The sequence below is a fragment of the Benincasa hispida genome, chromosome 9 (assembly GCF_009727055.1).
Source record: "Benincasa hispida cultivar B227 chromosome 9, ASM972705v1, whole genome shotgun sequence".
Classification (NCBI taxonomy): Eukaryota; Viridiplantae; Streptophyta; class Magnoliopsida; order Cucurbitales; family Cucurbitaceae; genus Benincasa; species Benincasa hispida.
In genome coordinates this window covers 71159997-71177796 of record NC_052357.1, presented here as the reverse complement: position 1 = coordinate 71177796, position 17800 = coordinate 71159997, and the positions used below count along the sequence as shown (strand labels likewise).

General features: G+C 31.7%; 2 protein-coding genes across 2 annotated transcripts; both read right to left on the bottom strand.

The window, feature by feature from the left end:
- Positions 1 to 1879: 1879 nt before the first annotated feature.
- On the bottom strand, positions 1880 to 2611 carry LOC120085534 (probable calcium-binding protein CML29). Its single transcript, XM_039041554.1, has one exon. It carries the CDS (start codon positions 2560 to 2562, stop codon positions 2089 to 2091), a length of 474 nt encoding a protein of 157 aa, XP_038897482.1. The 5' UTR covers positions 2563 to 2611; the 3' UTR covers positions 1880 to 2088.
- An 11538-nt stretch (positions 2612 to 14149) lies between these two features.
- On the bottom strand, positions 14150 to 16165 carry LOC120085533 (cytochrome P450 81Q32-like). Its single transcript, XM_039041553.1, has one exon. It carries the CDS (start codon positions 16025 to 16027, stop codon positions 14501 to 14503), a length of 1527 nt encoding a protein of 508 aa, XP_038897481.1. The 5' UTR covers positions 16028 to 16165; the 3' UTR covers positions 14150 to 14500.
- Positions 16166 to 17800: the final 1635 nt, after the last annotated feature.

Below are 17800 nucleotides of genomic sequence, written 5' to 3'. Positions count from 1 at the left end.
TATGGCCTTGTTTTTTCTTGTCTTTATTTTGGGATTGTTCCTTAATCGTATGTTTTTGTTTCGTACATTATGAATATGCTGAAATTGACAAGTAAATTGAAATATAAGAACTAATATGAGCATAATTAAACAAAAATTTGTTTAATCTTTCGGTGAGATGGAGATGCGATGACACACCTCCTAACAACTACGAGGTCTTTGTTTAATCTCAATTTTTATTTTATTATAGTGTCTGTTTATTTGTTTGTTTGTTTTTTTTTTTTTGGTTCTATTTTTCTTAAAGAAACATTTAACAAATATTATGACTTGACTTTCATATGTTACGAAGCTTTTTGATCCTTCTAGATTAAGAATTGGGTTCTTCGGAAAAAGGAGAGAATCCTCGAAAAAGTTGTTGGAAAGGGTATATTATTATCCAAAATTAAATGTGAACTTTATAATCTCTTAAAAGAACAAATAATCAAATAGCAAAAATCAAATCTAATCACATAAAATAGGTAAAAAAAAAAGTGAAAATAAGCAGGGTACCTTTTGCACATTAGACGTTATTTTCAGTACTGTTACAGTATTCTGCAGAACATTAAAACAGAAAACATTAAACAACTAACAAAAGAAATATCAGAGTTTGGTAACTCAGTTCGGTGTAATACCACCTACGTCTAGGGACAGTATACCCAAAAAAGATAACCTCTCTAATATTAAATGATAAGCGGTTATAATGTAGTACTTATCTGTAGTTACTACTTGATTACAGTGACCCTCCGTAGAGTTTAATCACTCAACTTTTCATCTAGGCTCCCCCTTGATGTAAGACTCCCTCCTCGATGACTTAGGCCACCCCTAAATATTGATAGCAATGAAGAACTTCTTAGGCTCCGCCTAAGATCAAGACTCCCTCCCAATGAGACTTAAGCTCTCCTTAAACTGTGAGACTCCCTCTCACTTGATCTTTATCTCTCTCTCTCAAGTGAAGACCACTCCACTTGTTTAACTTAGACTCTCCCTAACCTCGAGAATCTCTTCTAAAAATCTATCGATGAAGCATACAAACACCTTGAAGTATGTCTACCGCCTTACAACAATACAATCTTTGTCCTCTTCAAAGACCGACACAACACTTATGACAATATACTTCACAAGACAATGACACTCGATATTCTTTGTGAAAGCGGCCAACCCACAACAACAGATTTTGAGTCTTTAAATATGCACAACGGACGCACAGAAGGACAACCCTAGATATCAAAACGATTGAACATAGAAAAGGCAAAAGATCTTAAAAATACTGCAAAAATAATATTTTCCACATAAGAAAAATATTTTGTAGAATCATCATTTCCAGAAAAACAACCCTTTGACAGATAAATCGAATATAGGAACAGCCTGAGTAACAGATATATGTGAGAATTGAACAAAAATTGCCAACACACAAATTCTAACCAAAATTTCTCAATTTCAAAGAAGTCAAATTGAAATGTTCATCAAACCATTTATTATTCCCTAATTTATTTTTTCTGAAAACTTATTTTAAATGACAAAATTGCTAAAAATATTTACAAATAACATTAAAATATCACAATCTATATGTGATAGACCGTGATAGATAACGATAAACTACTCTCTGTTTCATGAGAGACACAAATACAGATAGACATAGATAGTAATCTATCGTTGTCTATCGCGATGTATCATAGATAGATTAGAATATTTTGTTATTATTTGTAAATATTTTAGTTCATTTTCTTATATTTGAAAAAAAACTCTATTTTTTATTTAGCTATAATTTGCGTTTAAGTTTTAACTAGAAGACTTTCTAATAATTCACCGTAAAGAAAAAGCTTACAAATCCTTAAAAAATAAAAATTCACTCCCACCGAGAAAAGGAAATAATAGAATTGAAATTAGTAAAGCCTTCAAATAAGACTCAATAAAATACATGGGATAGGTATGTGTTAGAAAAAAGTAGAATCGACAGAAATTTATTGGTACATATAAAAGTAAAACATAAAAGAAGGAAAGCACTGAAAATCAAATACATAATTAAAGAAAGACAAGGTAAAATAAAAGGGTAAATTTAAAGTAGAGTATTTAGTGAAGGGAATTAACAATAAGTTTGAAATCATGAAGAAACACAGCTCCATCCCCATCCCCATCCATAGAAGCCACAATAGCCATGCAATCCTCAAGTGAAACCTCCAACCCTAAATTCACAAACACATCATAAAGCTCCTCCCCACTTACAAGATCATCCCCATCTGCCTTTAGAGCCTCAAAAGCAATCTTCAAGTAGCTCCCCAACTCCCCAACCTCCATGTTCTTTGCATTCATCTCCAAAAACTCTCCGATGCTTAGCAACCCGTCTCTGTCCACGTCGCCTTCCTCCATCATCATGTTCACGTCTTGCTCGTTCATGTCGTACCCGAGTGAGCCCATGATTCCCCCAACCTCTGCTGACGATATCAACCCGTCGTTGTCTGCATCGAATGCTCGAAATGCTTCTATCAGATTGAAGATGTGGCTCAGAGTCTCGGTTTCGGCCGAGAGAGATCCGGCTTGAGCCATGGTTTGTGTATGTGTGCTAGGAATATATGAATTTATTGCAAGATACACTTAGGTATCCATATATATATATATATATTTAGGCAGGTCAAGACTCAAGAGTATTGTGTTGGGTGCATAAAGAATAATGTGAAAGGAGAAGAGAAAAGGAGGTTATGAAAATCTTATTCGGTTCAATTATTCAGCCACTTTAAGGAATGAGATTCCTCTCTAAATTATCTCATACTGTTCACATCTATTTATTCGTTAAAGTTAGCATATGATTCCCACGCAGAGCATAATGTAATTTTTCTTTTTTTCTGGTTTCTTTTATAGTTTACATTATAATTTGAACGGCTGCAATTTGATATGCTTCTATCCTAACCAAGGTTAGATTTTTGTTTCTTTTTCGAGATAATAGAGAGAGAATGTGAATTACTGATTTATGATGATCACTTGATTATTATAGTTCAATAGATAAGACAATACTTATTGCTAATATAATAATTTTTATTTTTTTTTATTATGTAATGGTAGAATTTAAAAGAAAAGTTTATCATTAACTTATTTAAGTATGAGTAACTTTTCAAATCTCAAATAAATAAATGAAAAAAAGTTAAAAGGGTTAGAAATTAGAGTTAAGATTCAATCGATTAACAAATATTTTTGTTAAATCTAAAGCATAACATAACATGCATGTAATTTATCAACGAACAAAAAGTTGGAACTTCAAATCTTTAATTCAAACGAATAAAAAATGTGATTTAACTTATGCGAACTTTTATATATACTAGTGAGAAATATGTACACTGTATATAAAATTTTGTAGTTTTAATTTAAAGTTACACATGAATTTTAAAGTAAAGAAGAAGAAATTAAATATTAGAAATAAAAAATTATTCAAAAGTATATTTAAAAGAAAAAATTGCATGGAACACACTCATGACTCATTCTTGCTAAAAGAAAGATATCCATTTTAAACGAACTTTTTCTTGAGTAATCGAGGCCCCAAGTTCATACTAATCTATGTTTGTCTTCAGTCCTCATTTTATAGTATATTTATTATAAGAAAAACATGTAGAAGAAGAATGGTCTTTTTTGAAATCTAAAAAGGAGTGAATGAATAGTATTAATATATATTTTTAATTTACAATATTGTATTATAATTTGGGAAGATGAAACATTAGGAAAGGAAACAAATGGAATATTTAAAAATTTTCTTTAAAAAATGGTCATTCAATTTTTCCTTTTTGAATTTTCACATTCTTATTAAAGTTGTTTTTCTTCCCAATCTTTCGTCAAAGCATTTATTGTTGGCCACTTTTCACTCTCTCTTTTATTTATTTAAATTATTATCAATGATTAATTGAATGCAATTCTTTGAATCTATCTTTTCATTTTGTCCTATTCTCTACTATTTGTTGCTTATCCTTTTCTATTCCACCACACAATTTAGTAATTAATTAAGAAAATCAATTGTACGTAAAAAGACATCGTTGCCATCAAACTAATCTTGAAAATGTTTATAATGTGATCACTATTATAAATATCATAAAAAATAAATTTCCATTAGATGTTCATGCTTAGTATCCAGTCCATTGACCATGTGTCATGCTCCCATTTTCTAAAATATTATCTATGTGTCTTGTAAATACACATTATTAGTGTCCAAGTAATCCACCTCTTACTTACCAAATTGTCTATAAATAATGGTCTTTGATGGGTTTTGAAAGACACACATTGGGCAAATTCCACAGAAATTGGAGGAAGTGAAAAAATTTGAGAATTTTCTCATTTCTCATTTTGTTAATTTATTTATATATATTATGTTTTATTTATTTTATTATTATATTTTATTACTATCCGTTCTCGTTGTGCTTCTCAAATTCACAACCTGTTATTAGTACGATCTGTCGTTTTCCCGCTAAAGGTAGGTTCTAAAGATATGTCGATTTTTTTCTCTTCGTTTTAATCAATAAATTTAATATTATTTTGCATATTCAATATCTATTAAATTTCTAACGTAAGTACAATATTTTAGATAGTGTTGTCATGAAAAATCTCACAAAATTAGAATTTTTCATCCTTGATATTAACAACAATAATTATTTGTCATAGGTACTTGATGTCGAAATTCACTTGGATCCTATGAACCTTAGGGAGACTATTACAGAAAGAAATATGATATCCAGTCATAACAAAGAAAAAGCTATGGTTTTTCTTCGTCATCATTTCCACGAGAGATTGAAAATAAAGTATCTTACAATAAAAGATTCTTGTATCTTGTGAAAAAAATTGAAAAAGAGGTATGATCATAAAAAAAATAGTTATTCTTGCTAAAGCTCGTTATAAGTGGATGCACTTGAGACTACAAGATTTCAAATTATTAAGTGATTACAACTCTCCATTATTTAAAATTAGTTCGAAACTGTTGTTATGTGGAGAGAAAATTACTGATGCTAATATGTTAGAGAAGACATTTTCTACATTTCATGTCTCGAATATGCTTCTGTAACAACAATATTGAGAAAAAGGTTTTAAACAGTATTCTAAATTAATTCCATGTCTTCTTATGTCCGAACAAAATAACGAGTTATTGATGAAAATTTATGAATCTCGACCAACTGGAACGATACCATTCCCTGAAGTGAATGCTGGGAATGTTAATAATCATAGTCAAGGTTGTGGTCGAGGTCATGACTGCATTAGAGGAAGAAATAATTATTATTTTCGTGGTGGTCGCTCTAATCATTCAAATTTCAAAAGAACCATGCAAAATGATGATCACAAAGGAAAAGCTTCACAAGATAAGAGTTTAAAGAGTGTTGAAAATAAATGCTTCCGATACAGAATGACTGGACATTGGTCACGTACCTATCATACGTCAAAACACTTAGTTGACCTCTACCAAGCCTCCCTGAAGGAAAAAGGAAAAAATGTGAAAGAAAATTTTGCATACCAGGATAATGATATATTTGACCCATCCCATATGATAAATTTGGATGTGATAGATTTCTTTGAATCTCTTAAAGAGAAGACTGGCGTAGTTGATAGAATATCAAGTGTTTCTTTTGATTTTGAGAATATCTAGACTTAATGTTGTTTTTGTTGTTGTTGTTTTTTAATTTTTATTTATTTATCTATCTTCAAGTATTTTTCTTTTAGTAACTTTGTTATATTTTTAACTGTTGTTTTTCTTATTGTAATTTTTTTCTTTTAATGAAGAAACCTGAATCATTTTCATATGTTGGGTGACTAAAAAATGAGTAAAGAAGATATATGTCTGGTAGACAGTACAACTACACATACAATACTTACAAGTAAAAAATATTTTTCCAAACTGACAATACCGGAAGGAAAAGTCAATACGATATTAGATTCTGCAAACCTGTACTTACAAGTAAAAAACATATTTTTCCAAACTGACAATGCTGGAAGAAAAAGTCAATATGATATTAGATTCTGCAAACCTGATCGAAGGTTTTGGAAAAGCAAATATTATTTTGCCTAGAGGAGCAAAATTTACATTTGACAATGCATTGTTTTCTAGTCAATCAAAGAGAAATCTTCTAAGTTTTAAAGATATATTTTGTAATGGTTATCATATTGAGACTGATAATAAGAATAATATGGAATATCTATATATCATGTCCACTATCCCAAATGAAAAATATATATTAGAAGAGTTGCCTGGTTTATCTTTTGGATTATATTATACTAATATACAAGTAATTTAAACATATGCAACAATGAGCTTGAAGTTCATGAATTCATACATATTTACAATTTAACATGATCGATTTGGTCATCCAGGATCTATAATGATGAGGAGAATTATTGAGAATTCAAATGGACATCCATTGAAGCGCTAGGAAGTTCTTCAATCTAATGAATTATCATATGGTGCTTGCTCTCAAGGAAAATTTATAAATAGACTATCACTAACTAAAGTTGGGACTGAATCACTTGCCTTTTTAGAATGAATTCATGGTGATATATGTGCACGTATTAACCCACAAAGTAGACCACTTAAATATTTTATGGTTTTAATAGATGCATCAAGTAGATGGTCACACGTGTGCTTATTATCAAGTTAAAATATTACATTTACAAGATTACTTGCTCAAATAACTAAGTTAAGAGCACAATTTCCTGATTATATAATTAAGATCATTCGTCTTGATAATGTTGATGAATTTACATCTCAAGCTTTTGATAATTATTGTATGTCAATTGAGATAAGTGTTAAACATCATGTAGCTCATGTGCATACACAAAATGGTTTAACAGAATCATTTGTAAAACGTTTGCAATTAAAATTGCAAGACCATTACTTATGATAGCTAAGCTTTCTTCATCTGTATGGGGACATGCTATTTTGCATGCAACGTCATTTGTATGCACTAGGTCAGTAGCTTATCATAAGTACTCGCCATTACAATTAACTTATAGTCATGAGCCAAATTTCCCATCTGAGAATTTTTGGATATGTAGTATATGTTCCAATTACTCCATCACAGCACACTAAGATGGGTCCTCAAAGGAGGTTAGGAATATATATTGGTTATGATTCCCATCAATTATTAAATACCTTGAACCCCTATAGGGTGATGTATTTATTACACGATTTGCTGATTGTCATTTTAATGGGACAATTTTTCCAACATTAGGTGGATGAACTAAGAAATTGGAAAAAGAAATTACATGTAATGCATCTTTATTGTCTCATTTAGATCTCAGTACAAATCATTGTGAACTTGAAGTTCAGAAAATAATCCATTTGTAAAATATAGCAAATCAATTATCAGATGCATTTATAGATGCAAAGAAAGCAACTAAGTCACATATACCAGTTGCAAATGTTCCACAAAAAATTGATATCCCAACACAACAAGTTTTCACTAATGAGTTTGGAACACGTCAGAAGCGTGGTAGACCAATAGGTTCCAAAGATAAAAATCCTCAAAAATGAAAAATAATTAATAGTGAAAAAGACTTGGTTGAGGATGTAAATACCCATGAAAAAAATCCTCGATATGACTAGTGAAGAAGGTGAAATACCTGAAGATAATAATGAGAATTCAATAAATTATGTCATGAGAGGAAAAAGATGGAATAAACTAATGTAATTATTGACAACATTTTTGCGTATAATGTTGCTCTTGATATTATATGTGAAAATGAGGATCCTGAACCAAAATCTGTTGAAGAATGTCAACATAGAAAAGTTTGGCTTCAGTGGAAAGAAGCAATCGAGGCAAAATTAAACTCACTTTCAAAACGTCAGATTTTTGGACCAATAGTTCGAATATCAAAAGGTGTTAAACCTGTGAGATAAAAATGGGTATTTGTGAGGAAATTAAATGAAAATAATGTGGTCACAAGATATAAAGCAAGACTAGTTGCACAAGGTTTTTCAGAAAGACTTGGTATTGATTTTGAGAAGACGTATTCTCTAGTGGTGGATACAATTACATTAAGATATTTAATTGGCTTGACTGTGTATAAAAGTCTGGATATGCATCTTATGGATGTAGTCACAACTTATTTATATGGATCTCTTGATAATGATATTTAGATAAGAAATCCAGAAGGATTTAAGGTACCTGAAACATATACATCAAATTTTCAGGAATGGTATTCAATAAAGTTACAAATATCACTATATGGATTGAAACAATCAAGACGAATGTGGTAAAATCGTTTGAGTAGATATTTATTGAAAGAAGAATATCAAAATAATCCATTATATTTGTGTGTTTTTATAAAGAAATCACAATCAGAATTTGCTATTATAATTGTATATGTTGGTGACTTGAATATATTTGGAACTTCTGAAGCGCTTTAAAAGGCAATAGAATATCTTAAGAAAGAATTTGAGATGAAAAATCTAAGAAAAACAAAATTTTTTCTTGATTTGTAAATTGAGCATTTAGTAGATGAAATATTTATTCATCAGTCAACTGATACACATAATTTTCTTAAAAGATTTTATATGGACAAAACACATCCATTAAATATTCCAATGGAAGTCTTCTCCTTTGTTTCACTCTTTCCGAAATCAACATATGTATGAATGTCCAGTTCCTATTGATCCAGAGACTATTGGTGCAATGCTCCCTAAACTTGGTTAGTGTATGATGCTAGTTTCATTTATTTGATGGTGCCTTAGTTCACACTTGTGCTCTCTATATTCTCTAAATCAATGGGCTAGATGTATAAAAGAAACCATAGAAGGCATACAACTATCAATATCAAGTCAATAATCATCAAAGTTTCAGAGAAATATATAATTGTTATTGATCTGATATTGATAGGTGTGTGCGCTTTGTGGTTTCTCTTATACATCTAGCCCATTGATTTGGCATGCATGTACACAGTAGGAAAGCAACATTGTGAGTAGCATTATGAATGCAGCAGCATGGTCTCCATAATTGCAAATATTTGATTTACTTGTGGGAAGTAAAATTCTTCTATTAGTTTCTGATAGCACTTGTCTCACAGGTGATTTGTTAAAACTCTTAAACTTGTCATCTGATGATAAAGTATTACCCATAACATATGGAGAATTATGGTTTCCTCTTGGAAAACATCGTTTGAAGGTAGGTGCTTAATTTGTGTTGTATAAATTTATATGTTCAAGGTATGGCTCTCTACTAGAAGTTAGGTTTAAGAGAATTTTGTTTTAGAACTTGATATTGTTCTTGTCTGTTGTGATGTGTATTTTCTTAACTCATATCTTAACTTCAATTTTACTTATTTGCAATAAACTTTTAGGAACTATTGACATGGATCTGATTACCACGGGAGTATCGACAAGCGAAAAGATGCGAAGGGAGAGTTTATTATCGGCAACTCGCAACATTATTATGGAGAAAATGTAGCTTGGAGGACCCTCCATGCACCTGGCCGAGGTCTGCTGCTAACTTTTACTGTGTGCAGTAACTTTACTTGTTAAGTTGAAGTTAAATTCTAAAACTTTCCAATTCTTCTGTAGTTGCTGGATGAGCTGAAGAAGAAGAATCCTGATAATGAAGTCCATCTCAACAATGTATATTACATCTCTTAATCTCTATGACCCTCCCATGTAGACAAATAAAATTGTGTTGCCCATACACGGAAGATTCTGTTGCCCTTGTAAAATCATAATCTTTGTATTACTTGTAATTTGTGTTTTCAAGGCCTGAATTATTGTACGCCTTTTAAATTATAATTCTATAGTAGAATTTGCGGATTAAATGTAATAGATTTACAATCCATACATGAATAATATGTCATAGCCATAGCACTCGATGATGATGTGTCATGTTATACTTTTTTACCGAAAAATAGATTTGGCAAGGGAACTTTAAAAAACGGACAATAATTGATCAAACAGATAGATTTGGGCTTCAATGTCGATTAAGAATAAAAAAAAAAAAAGCTTTAATGTCGATTGCAACCGACAGGCTTTAATCACTAAAAACCTTGAATGTCGGTTGCAACCGACATTAAAGACCTTCAATATCGGTTGCAATCGACATTGAAAGCTGTGTTATTGGTGTTATTGAAGCCTTTTAAACTGGCTTTAATAACACTATCTTTAATGTCGATTGCCAACCGACATTAAAGCCCTTTAATGTCGGTTTAAAACTGACATTAAAGCCCAAATTTCTTCTAGTGCTTCTTCCCTCTCCTTCTTTTTTCTCCTTCTAGGTGGTAGACGATGGCGTAGGACAAATTGATGACTCGACATGAGGTGATATGAATGACTTGGGACAAATCGATGGCGCGGACGGCGTGGGGCGAATCAACGATGACATGTTGAGCAGATTCTATCGACAGCACGACGAGACAAGCAAATCCGGTCAACGACGACATGGAGAGAGATTCGTGGTGACCATGACTGAAAAATAAGAAGAGATGAAGATGGAGGGTTATGTATAAACTCCATACGAAGATGGACTTTATTTTTTTCCTATTTTTTTTTATATATATTGTGATATGTATGTACTTTTTTTTTTTTAGCTTTTGTAGGAAATTTGATATATATTGTGGTATTTGTATTTGTTTATTTGATAAAAACAAGTGTTTTTTTTATATATATACTTAGACATATTGTATTTTGATATATATACTATGGTGTCAATGAAATTTATGAAGTTTTATATACTGTAGTCTATTTCATATATTGGTTTATACTGTGATTTATGTCAAACATTGAGTCAATCTCTAATTTATAAATTATAGTATATTTCATATATTGGTTAGAATGTTTTTAAATACCTAATAAAATGTTCTAAGGTAAATTTAAAATAATCATGAATTCGTCGAAATGTTCTAAGGTACATTTAAAATAAACATTAATTTGTAAAAAAAAAAAACTCAATAAATTGATATGTACAAATAAACAATGGAATATATTACATGTATCAGTGAGCAAACAATGAAATATTTCACATAATAACAAAAATTAACATGAAAAACAAAATAGAAAATAAAATCATATAAAATGTCATTTTCTCTCTCTAAATGAAAATGGAAAAAAACATATCAAATGTATTTTATCTCTACAATCGAAAAAGGAAAAAAAATCATAATAAATACATTTTATCTCTCCATAATAAATGCATTATAATGAAAGCATTGAATTTATATACTGTGGTTTATTTTATATATTGGTTATAATATTTTCAAATTGCTAACAAAATATTTTGAGGTATATTTTAAATAATCATGAATCCACAAAAAAAAAACGTGAAACCAATGAAAATAGAAAAAAATTCATTAAACATATTTTCTCTCTCCAATTAAATTAAATAAAGGTAAAAAATCTCAACAAATAAATACATTTTCTGGCTTTGAAAATATGAAAAAAAAATCATATCAAATGAATCGTCTCTCCATAATAAATGCACACTCTATTTCCATCATTAAGAAAGTTTTGAAAATAAGAATATATATATAAAAATGGGGAATAAAAATAATAAAAATGGTAAATTTGTCCAAAAATAATATTAAAACTCTTTTTGATAAAAAAAATTTAAATTTAGTGATATTTTTTAAATATAGAACCTAAAGATGATTTTTTAGGTAAAAATCCATATCTTAAAAAACTTGTTTTGGCCCACACAATGACATCGCTTTTAATGCATATAATAATACTTATAATTAACATTTTAAACCTTATAAAATTAGTACGCGTTAAAACCTAAGTTGGAAAGTTGTGAACATAAATCAATCCTGAGCTATATGAACGTCAGCCATCAAAATATTTCGACTCAAGTTGTCATAAAAATTCAACTAATAATTATTCAAAATTAAATAAGGGTTACTGTTCAAACTCAAAAAAAAAAAAAAAAAGTCCGACCTCAACGCTAGAATACTAAAAAATAGCGTTGTCAACAAAATATTCAATGCCTCAAAAAATAAAAATTAAAAAAAACCAAATTAAAGTGGAGCCTTGATTAGTTGGTAAGGAAGCATGCCCAAAATACTCTTCAACTTTATGTCAACAAGAGCGTAGCTCAATGACACAATGTTCATATTATTAACCTAGTGTTCATACTATTAATCTCGTGATCTGAGATTCAATTTCCCACCCCACACTTTAATTATAATACGTTTCAAAAAAAAAAAAAAACTACATTTAAATTAGCAAATACTTGCAAGAATTCCATAGAAAGAAACAAAACTAATCTAAGAGCTAGAAGGTATGAATTTCACCATCATTTAACTTATTCAAGATCATCATTGTTATGAGGATCATTTTTCAATATAAATAAAATGAATCAAAATATTTAAAAATATGGTAAAATATTACTGTAATATTTTACTATATTTGTAAATATTTTTAAGTTGTTTTATCATTTAAAATAATTTTCTTTCTTTCTCCTTATTATTATATAAACAATAAAAAAAATGTAGTTTAACAATTAAAAAGGCGATGGTCATTTATTTTTGTAAATTAAGTTTATAACCATGACTTCCACTTTTAAATTTCTACGTATTACGTATTGTTATTCATTTTTTATCAATATGTTCAAAATCCAATTAAAGATAAAGAAAAATTGATTAGTATTTATTTATTTTTTTACCTAAAATTGAGTAATGATTGAAATGTTTTTTTTTTAAAATCCAAAGTGAAAATGATGTAGAGAAATTGAGCGAATGCAAACAGACTAAAGAAACCAATTATTAGCAAATAAAGATAAGATTAAAATATCATTTTGGTATCTATATTTTTAAAGTTTGTCTAATTTTAGTACCTATACTTTCCATAAATCTTAAATTTAGTTTATTGATTATTTTAAAAATACTTTTGTTATATATTATCATTTTTTATTATAGATTTTAAAAACACATTCATATATTATATTCCTTTTATGAATATTATTGTTATTATTTAATTAATTAAAATAAAAAGATAATGTTGATAGATTACATTTAAGATTTATCTAGAGTTCGTAAATTAAAATTGAAAATGTAACGACTAAAATCGAATAAATTTCAACCTCAAAATAAAACTCAAAAGATTTTAGGCCATAAATTTGATGGGCATTTATTAATTTCTAGAAAAATATCCAAACTTTAATCAAAATACCAAAACTTACCCAAAACTGTGCCAAAATCACAGTAACCAAACTTTTGTAACGTCAGACAGCACGCCTTCTACTTAAATTCCTCCAAAGCTCGAACTCAACATACCAATATTCTGGCGACCTGGCGGTGAAAACCCACGACGACGACAAATAGGGTTGGCGGACATACGGCTTCGGCTAGGCAAGCGACGTGAAGGCTAGAAAACCGATCTAACGGTCTTGAGGGCGTCAGCACGAGAGTGAGAAAAAGAGAATTGGCGGGGAGAATCAGATCTGGTGGCTATCAAGGGTGGTGGCATCATCGACTTGCCGTGGATGGATTTGGTGGCGAGGGAGTCTGAGCAGAAGCGGCCGGCAGAGATTGGTCTGACTTCACCTCGATGGCGGCATGATTGGGTCCCGATAGTAGTGGACGGCTGCGGCGCACAACAGCGAAGGCTGGCACGAACGACTCCGACGTTCCAAGCGGCAAGACGTGAACGACGCCGGTGGCTGCGTGGGTGAGATCGGCGAAGCTGCAATCGGACGGACCTGGTGTTGTCGGGTGCATGGGTTTATGCAAAACGAGGGAGTGTTGCCACGTGAATGGGAGAAGGAATGGGGTTTTTCCTTCCCTTAATAAATATAACCCACTAACTCTAATCTTTCACCAACAATAAATCACTTCCTTCCACAAAATCCTAAATCCCAAAATATTAAAATTCCAATTTCTTAAATTAACTTAAATCCAAATTTACAAATTTTACAAATTTTTTAGATACTTAATTTAATAAATTTTAAATGAACCAATTATCTTCTCCTAATTGATCTAAATTCTTAAATTAGAGAGGGTTAAAATATTAAAACTACAATTTTCCCTTTTCCCTTTCAAATTTCACAAAAATTCAAAAATTTTTATCCAAATAATTCAATTATCTCTTTTAATTAATTTAAAACTCTACTAAAAAAAATCCACATTAACCAATAAAACTTCTTCAAGTATAACAATTTGATTCTAAATTCCAAAGATTAAGGAAACTAAAACTCAACAATTTGAGATAACTAATTTAAATTTTCCTAAAAAATCGGGATGTTACAATAGATTTGACATGATAGTACACCTCAAAAGAGATTGAGCAACATCTAGGATGGTATTGTAAGGAAATGTACTCGAAATAAATACTAACATCTGAAAGAGCAAAAGGTCAAGTAAGGCTACATTACAATTGAGAAACACAACAACACGAACAAGCATCCTCATGGACATCAAGGTATGGGGCCACTGTCGTCAAGGATAACATGTGGATGGTCGATATTATTTGGGAAACTATTTGAACAAGTTTAAAAAAAGGTGGGTGAAAACTTAAAAATATTATTTTTGACAACTTCCCTATATACTTACATTACATGGCATAGTGGAGAATTGGGCGGGGCCTACACTTAGCTCGCAAAGGGCAGGCCTTTGGCATAGTCAACCCCGTTCCTTCGCTCATGTCTACCATTTCTTCCCCAATTCTTTCCCACTCAAAGCACTGAATCAACGACCCCAAAGCCAATCCCACTACTCTCATGGCCAGCCCTTCCCCAGGGCACCCCCTCCTACCCACCCCAAATGCCATGTACTTCAACCCAATTCCATCTCCCTCTTCCACCGCCGCCGCTCCCATGAATCTCTCTGGCTTGAACGCTGCCGCCTCCTCCCAATTTCTGGCGTCGTTGTGTATGGCCCACGCGTTCACCACTAACATCGTGCCGCGTGGGACATGGTACCCACCCACGAAACAATCAGCCGAGGACTCGTGAGGCACCAGTAACGGCCCCACCGGGTACATCCTCTGCGTCTCCTTAATCACCGCCTGCAGATACGGTAGCTTTTCCAGATCCGATTCTTCCATGTGTCGTTTTTCCCCTACGATGTCGTCGATTTCGGCTTTGGCTTTTGCCAGCACGTCCGGATGGTTCAGCAGTAGCGACATGGCCCATTCCATCGTCCCAACCGACGTGTCGGTTCCAGCCGATAACATAACCATCATTTGGCCGATGACGACTTCGTCGGTGTAGTATTCAGGATCTGATTCTTGAAGAGATAACATCACTTCGATCATTGTCGTCTTCTTCAATGGAGATTTGTTACTACTCATCATCATCTTCTCTTTCTCCTTTCTGTGTTCCTCTATTATATTCTGAATCAACTCATCTCTTTTCTTCCGTAGATTAATGTACCTCTTCTCGAATTTTCTGCTGATTCCAGTCCATTTCAGTATCGGGAAATAATCCACCAGATTAACCCCTGATAGTTTAAACGTTTCGGTAACGATTTCTTGGAATTTCCGAGATTCCTCTGTATGGGTTGTGTTATCGCCGAAGTAACGCTTTCCGCCGATCATTCTCATCATAACATTAAGCATGAATTCGAAGAGAACAGTTCTAACATTGACGATGGATTGATTTGAGGTTTTACAGAGGCGGAGTATTAGGGAATGGACTTCATCAGAGCGTACAGAGGAGAGAGCTTGGAGATTAGCGGAGGAGAGGAGATGAAGGGATGAGATTCGACGGAGATCGCGCCAGCGGTCGCCATAAGAGGCCCAAACGACGGTGGTGAAGTCGTATCCGAGATGCTTGCTGGCGAGAAATCGAGGGCGGTTGGCGAAAACGATGTCGTTTTGGGAGAAGCATTCGTGGGCAGCAGAAGGGGAAGAGACGAGGAGGACTGGACGAGATCCGAAGCGGAGAAGGAGAACGGAGCCGTATTGGTCGGAAATCTTGGCTAAAGTCCGGTGAAGAGGGGGCTTGAGGAGGTGGAAATGGCCGAGAAAGGGGAGGGCTGGGAAAGGGGAAGGTGGGCGGTTGTGGAACTTGGCGAGAAGACGATGAATTAAGAGGTGAAGGGCGTAGAAGCAGAGGAAATATAGAAGGATTGTTACCATTTTCTTTAGCGCCTGATTTCGGGAGGTTGAAGAAGGAAGCTTTGTGTGTGTCTAAAAGAAAATGTTTATTCATTTTCACCGATATAGTTTCAATTACATCAAATTAGACCCTGGATTTATTAAATATGTTACAATTTATCTATTCCGTTCAATTTTCAATCCCTCTTTCTTTTTCTAAACAAAGAAGGAAAAAAAAAAAAAAAAACCAAAACTTTGAAAACTCATTAATTTCAGCCACATCAAATTTTGAACTTTTTTTTTTCTTCTAATTTTGTTATATCTTTGTATATTCTAACAAAAAATTTGTTCTAACATTATTTTTCTTTAAAATTCTATCAAATTTTTGTACTGTATATTTTACTATTTAAGTTTATAAATAAAAATGGATTTTTTCCTCTTTCACTTATCTTGCAATATACAAGAATTTGTATATTTAAAATTTAGATCCACCTCACCTCTGGGACTTGTGATAAACCATATCATTGATAAGAATCTATAATAATAGAGTCTATCATTAATAAATTTTATCTTACAATTAATTATTAGTCCTAAAAGTGTTATCTATAAAATGTCACTTCGATCTCTATATATCTTTCAATATCTTAAAAATTTTGTCATTTGTAGTTAAATTTCTTTTTTGAAAATTATCAAATAATAATAATAATTTTCATACCATGCGTGTTTTGTACCATTCATAAAACACCTAAACTAAAATTTGACATTTGAACTTATGAAAAACTAGAATAAAAAATCTAGTTGAGGTGGGAGTATCTTTTGTCCGTCGTCGTGTTGAAGTAGGAGTGAAGGATGATTTCCCCATTTTATCATGGAACAATAGCAGGAGAGAATTTTGAGATGCCGATAGAGTTACTAGGAGGCTACAATAGTATGCTCACTGTAGTGGTTTTGATCATTCTATTGATGTGTGTAAGGTGGGGAATTCGAAGAGATGCTCCTCTTTGATACTTTTTGCTGGTGAAAGTTTAGTCTTCGTTGGTGCTATTGTTGATGGCTCTTCAGTGGTGAAGATTTAGGGATTCGTTGTTGAGTACAGACCTATGATTAATTCGGTGATGTGTCGAGTGTTCATATCTCTTAAAGATATGACGTTAACGAGGATATAATAACCACTAAAACAAAAATACATTTTCATAACCATATTTCTCGATTTTTTTTCAATCATCAATCATTGACTTGATTTTACACCGTACATAGAAATTCTCAATCTCAATTTTACGTATCAGTATTCTCCCCTCTTTTCATATTTGATTACAAAATTATCTTTCCATTGCCCTTTTCATTACATGATTTGTACACCCAATTTTATGTTATCAAGATGAAAAGCTTATAGCTATGTTTATTATTTTAAATTCAGACGAGATAAATCGAAAATAAATTAAATTTAACGGGCCATCATGATAAAGGATATATACTTGGACTAAACTATTAGAGTTTGAATGTGAATTTTCAAGCTGCATAAAGGATTATAAAACAGTAGATAATTTTAATATTCATCACATAAATAAGTATAATAAAATATATCTATTACTACTACACGTAATTGACTTGTATTAACAACAAATAAGATAAAGAGGAGAGAAAGTAAAGCACGTACGTTGTTTTTTGTCACATCCCATGGTTGATTTCAACGAAGCACGTATACAAAACATGTGTCTAACAATGCTTTGAAAATAAGATCTAGGTCCTGTTTAGCTTTTAATTTTGTGGTTAATAGATCTAGATCAAGTTAAAAATTAAATTAATTGTCTAACA

Coding starts and splice junctions, on each gene's coding strand:
- LOC120085533 (XM_039041553.1), bottom strand. CDS start 16,027: ATGGTAACAATCCTTCTATATTTCCTCTGCTTCTACGCCCTTCACCTC.
- LOC120085534 (XM_039041554.1), bottom strand. CDS start 2,562: ATGGCTCAAGCCGGATCTCTCTCGGCCGAAACCGAGACTCTGAGCCAC.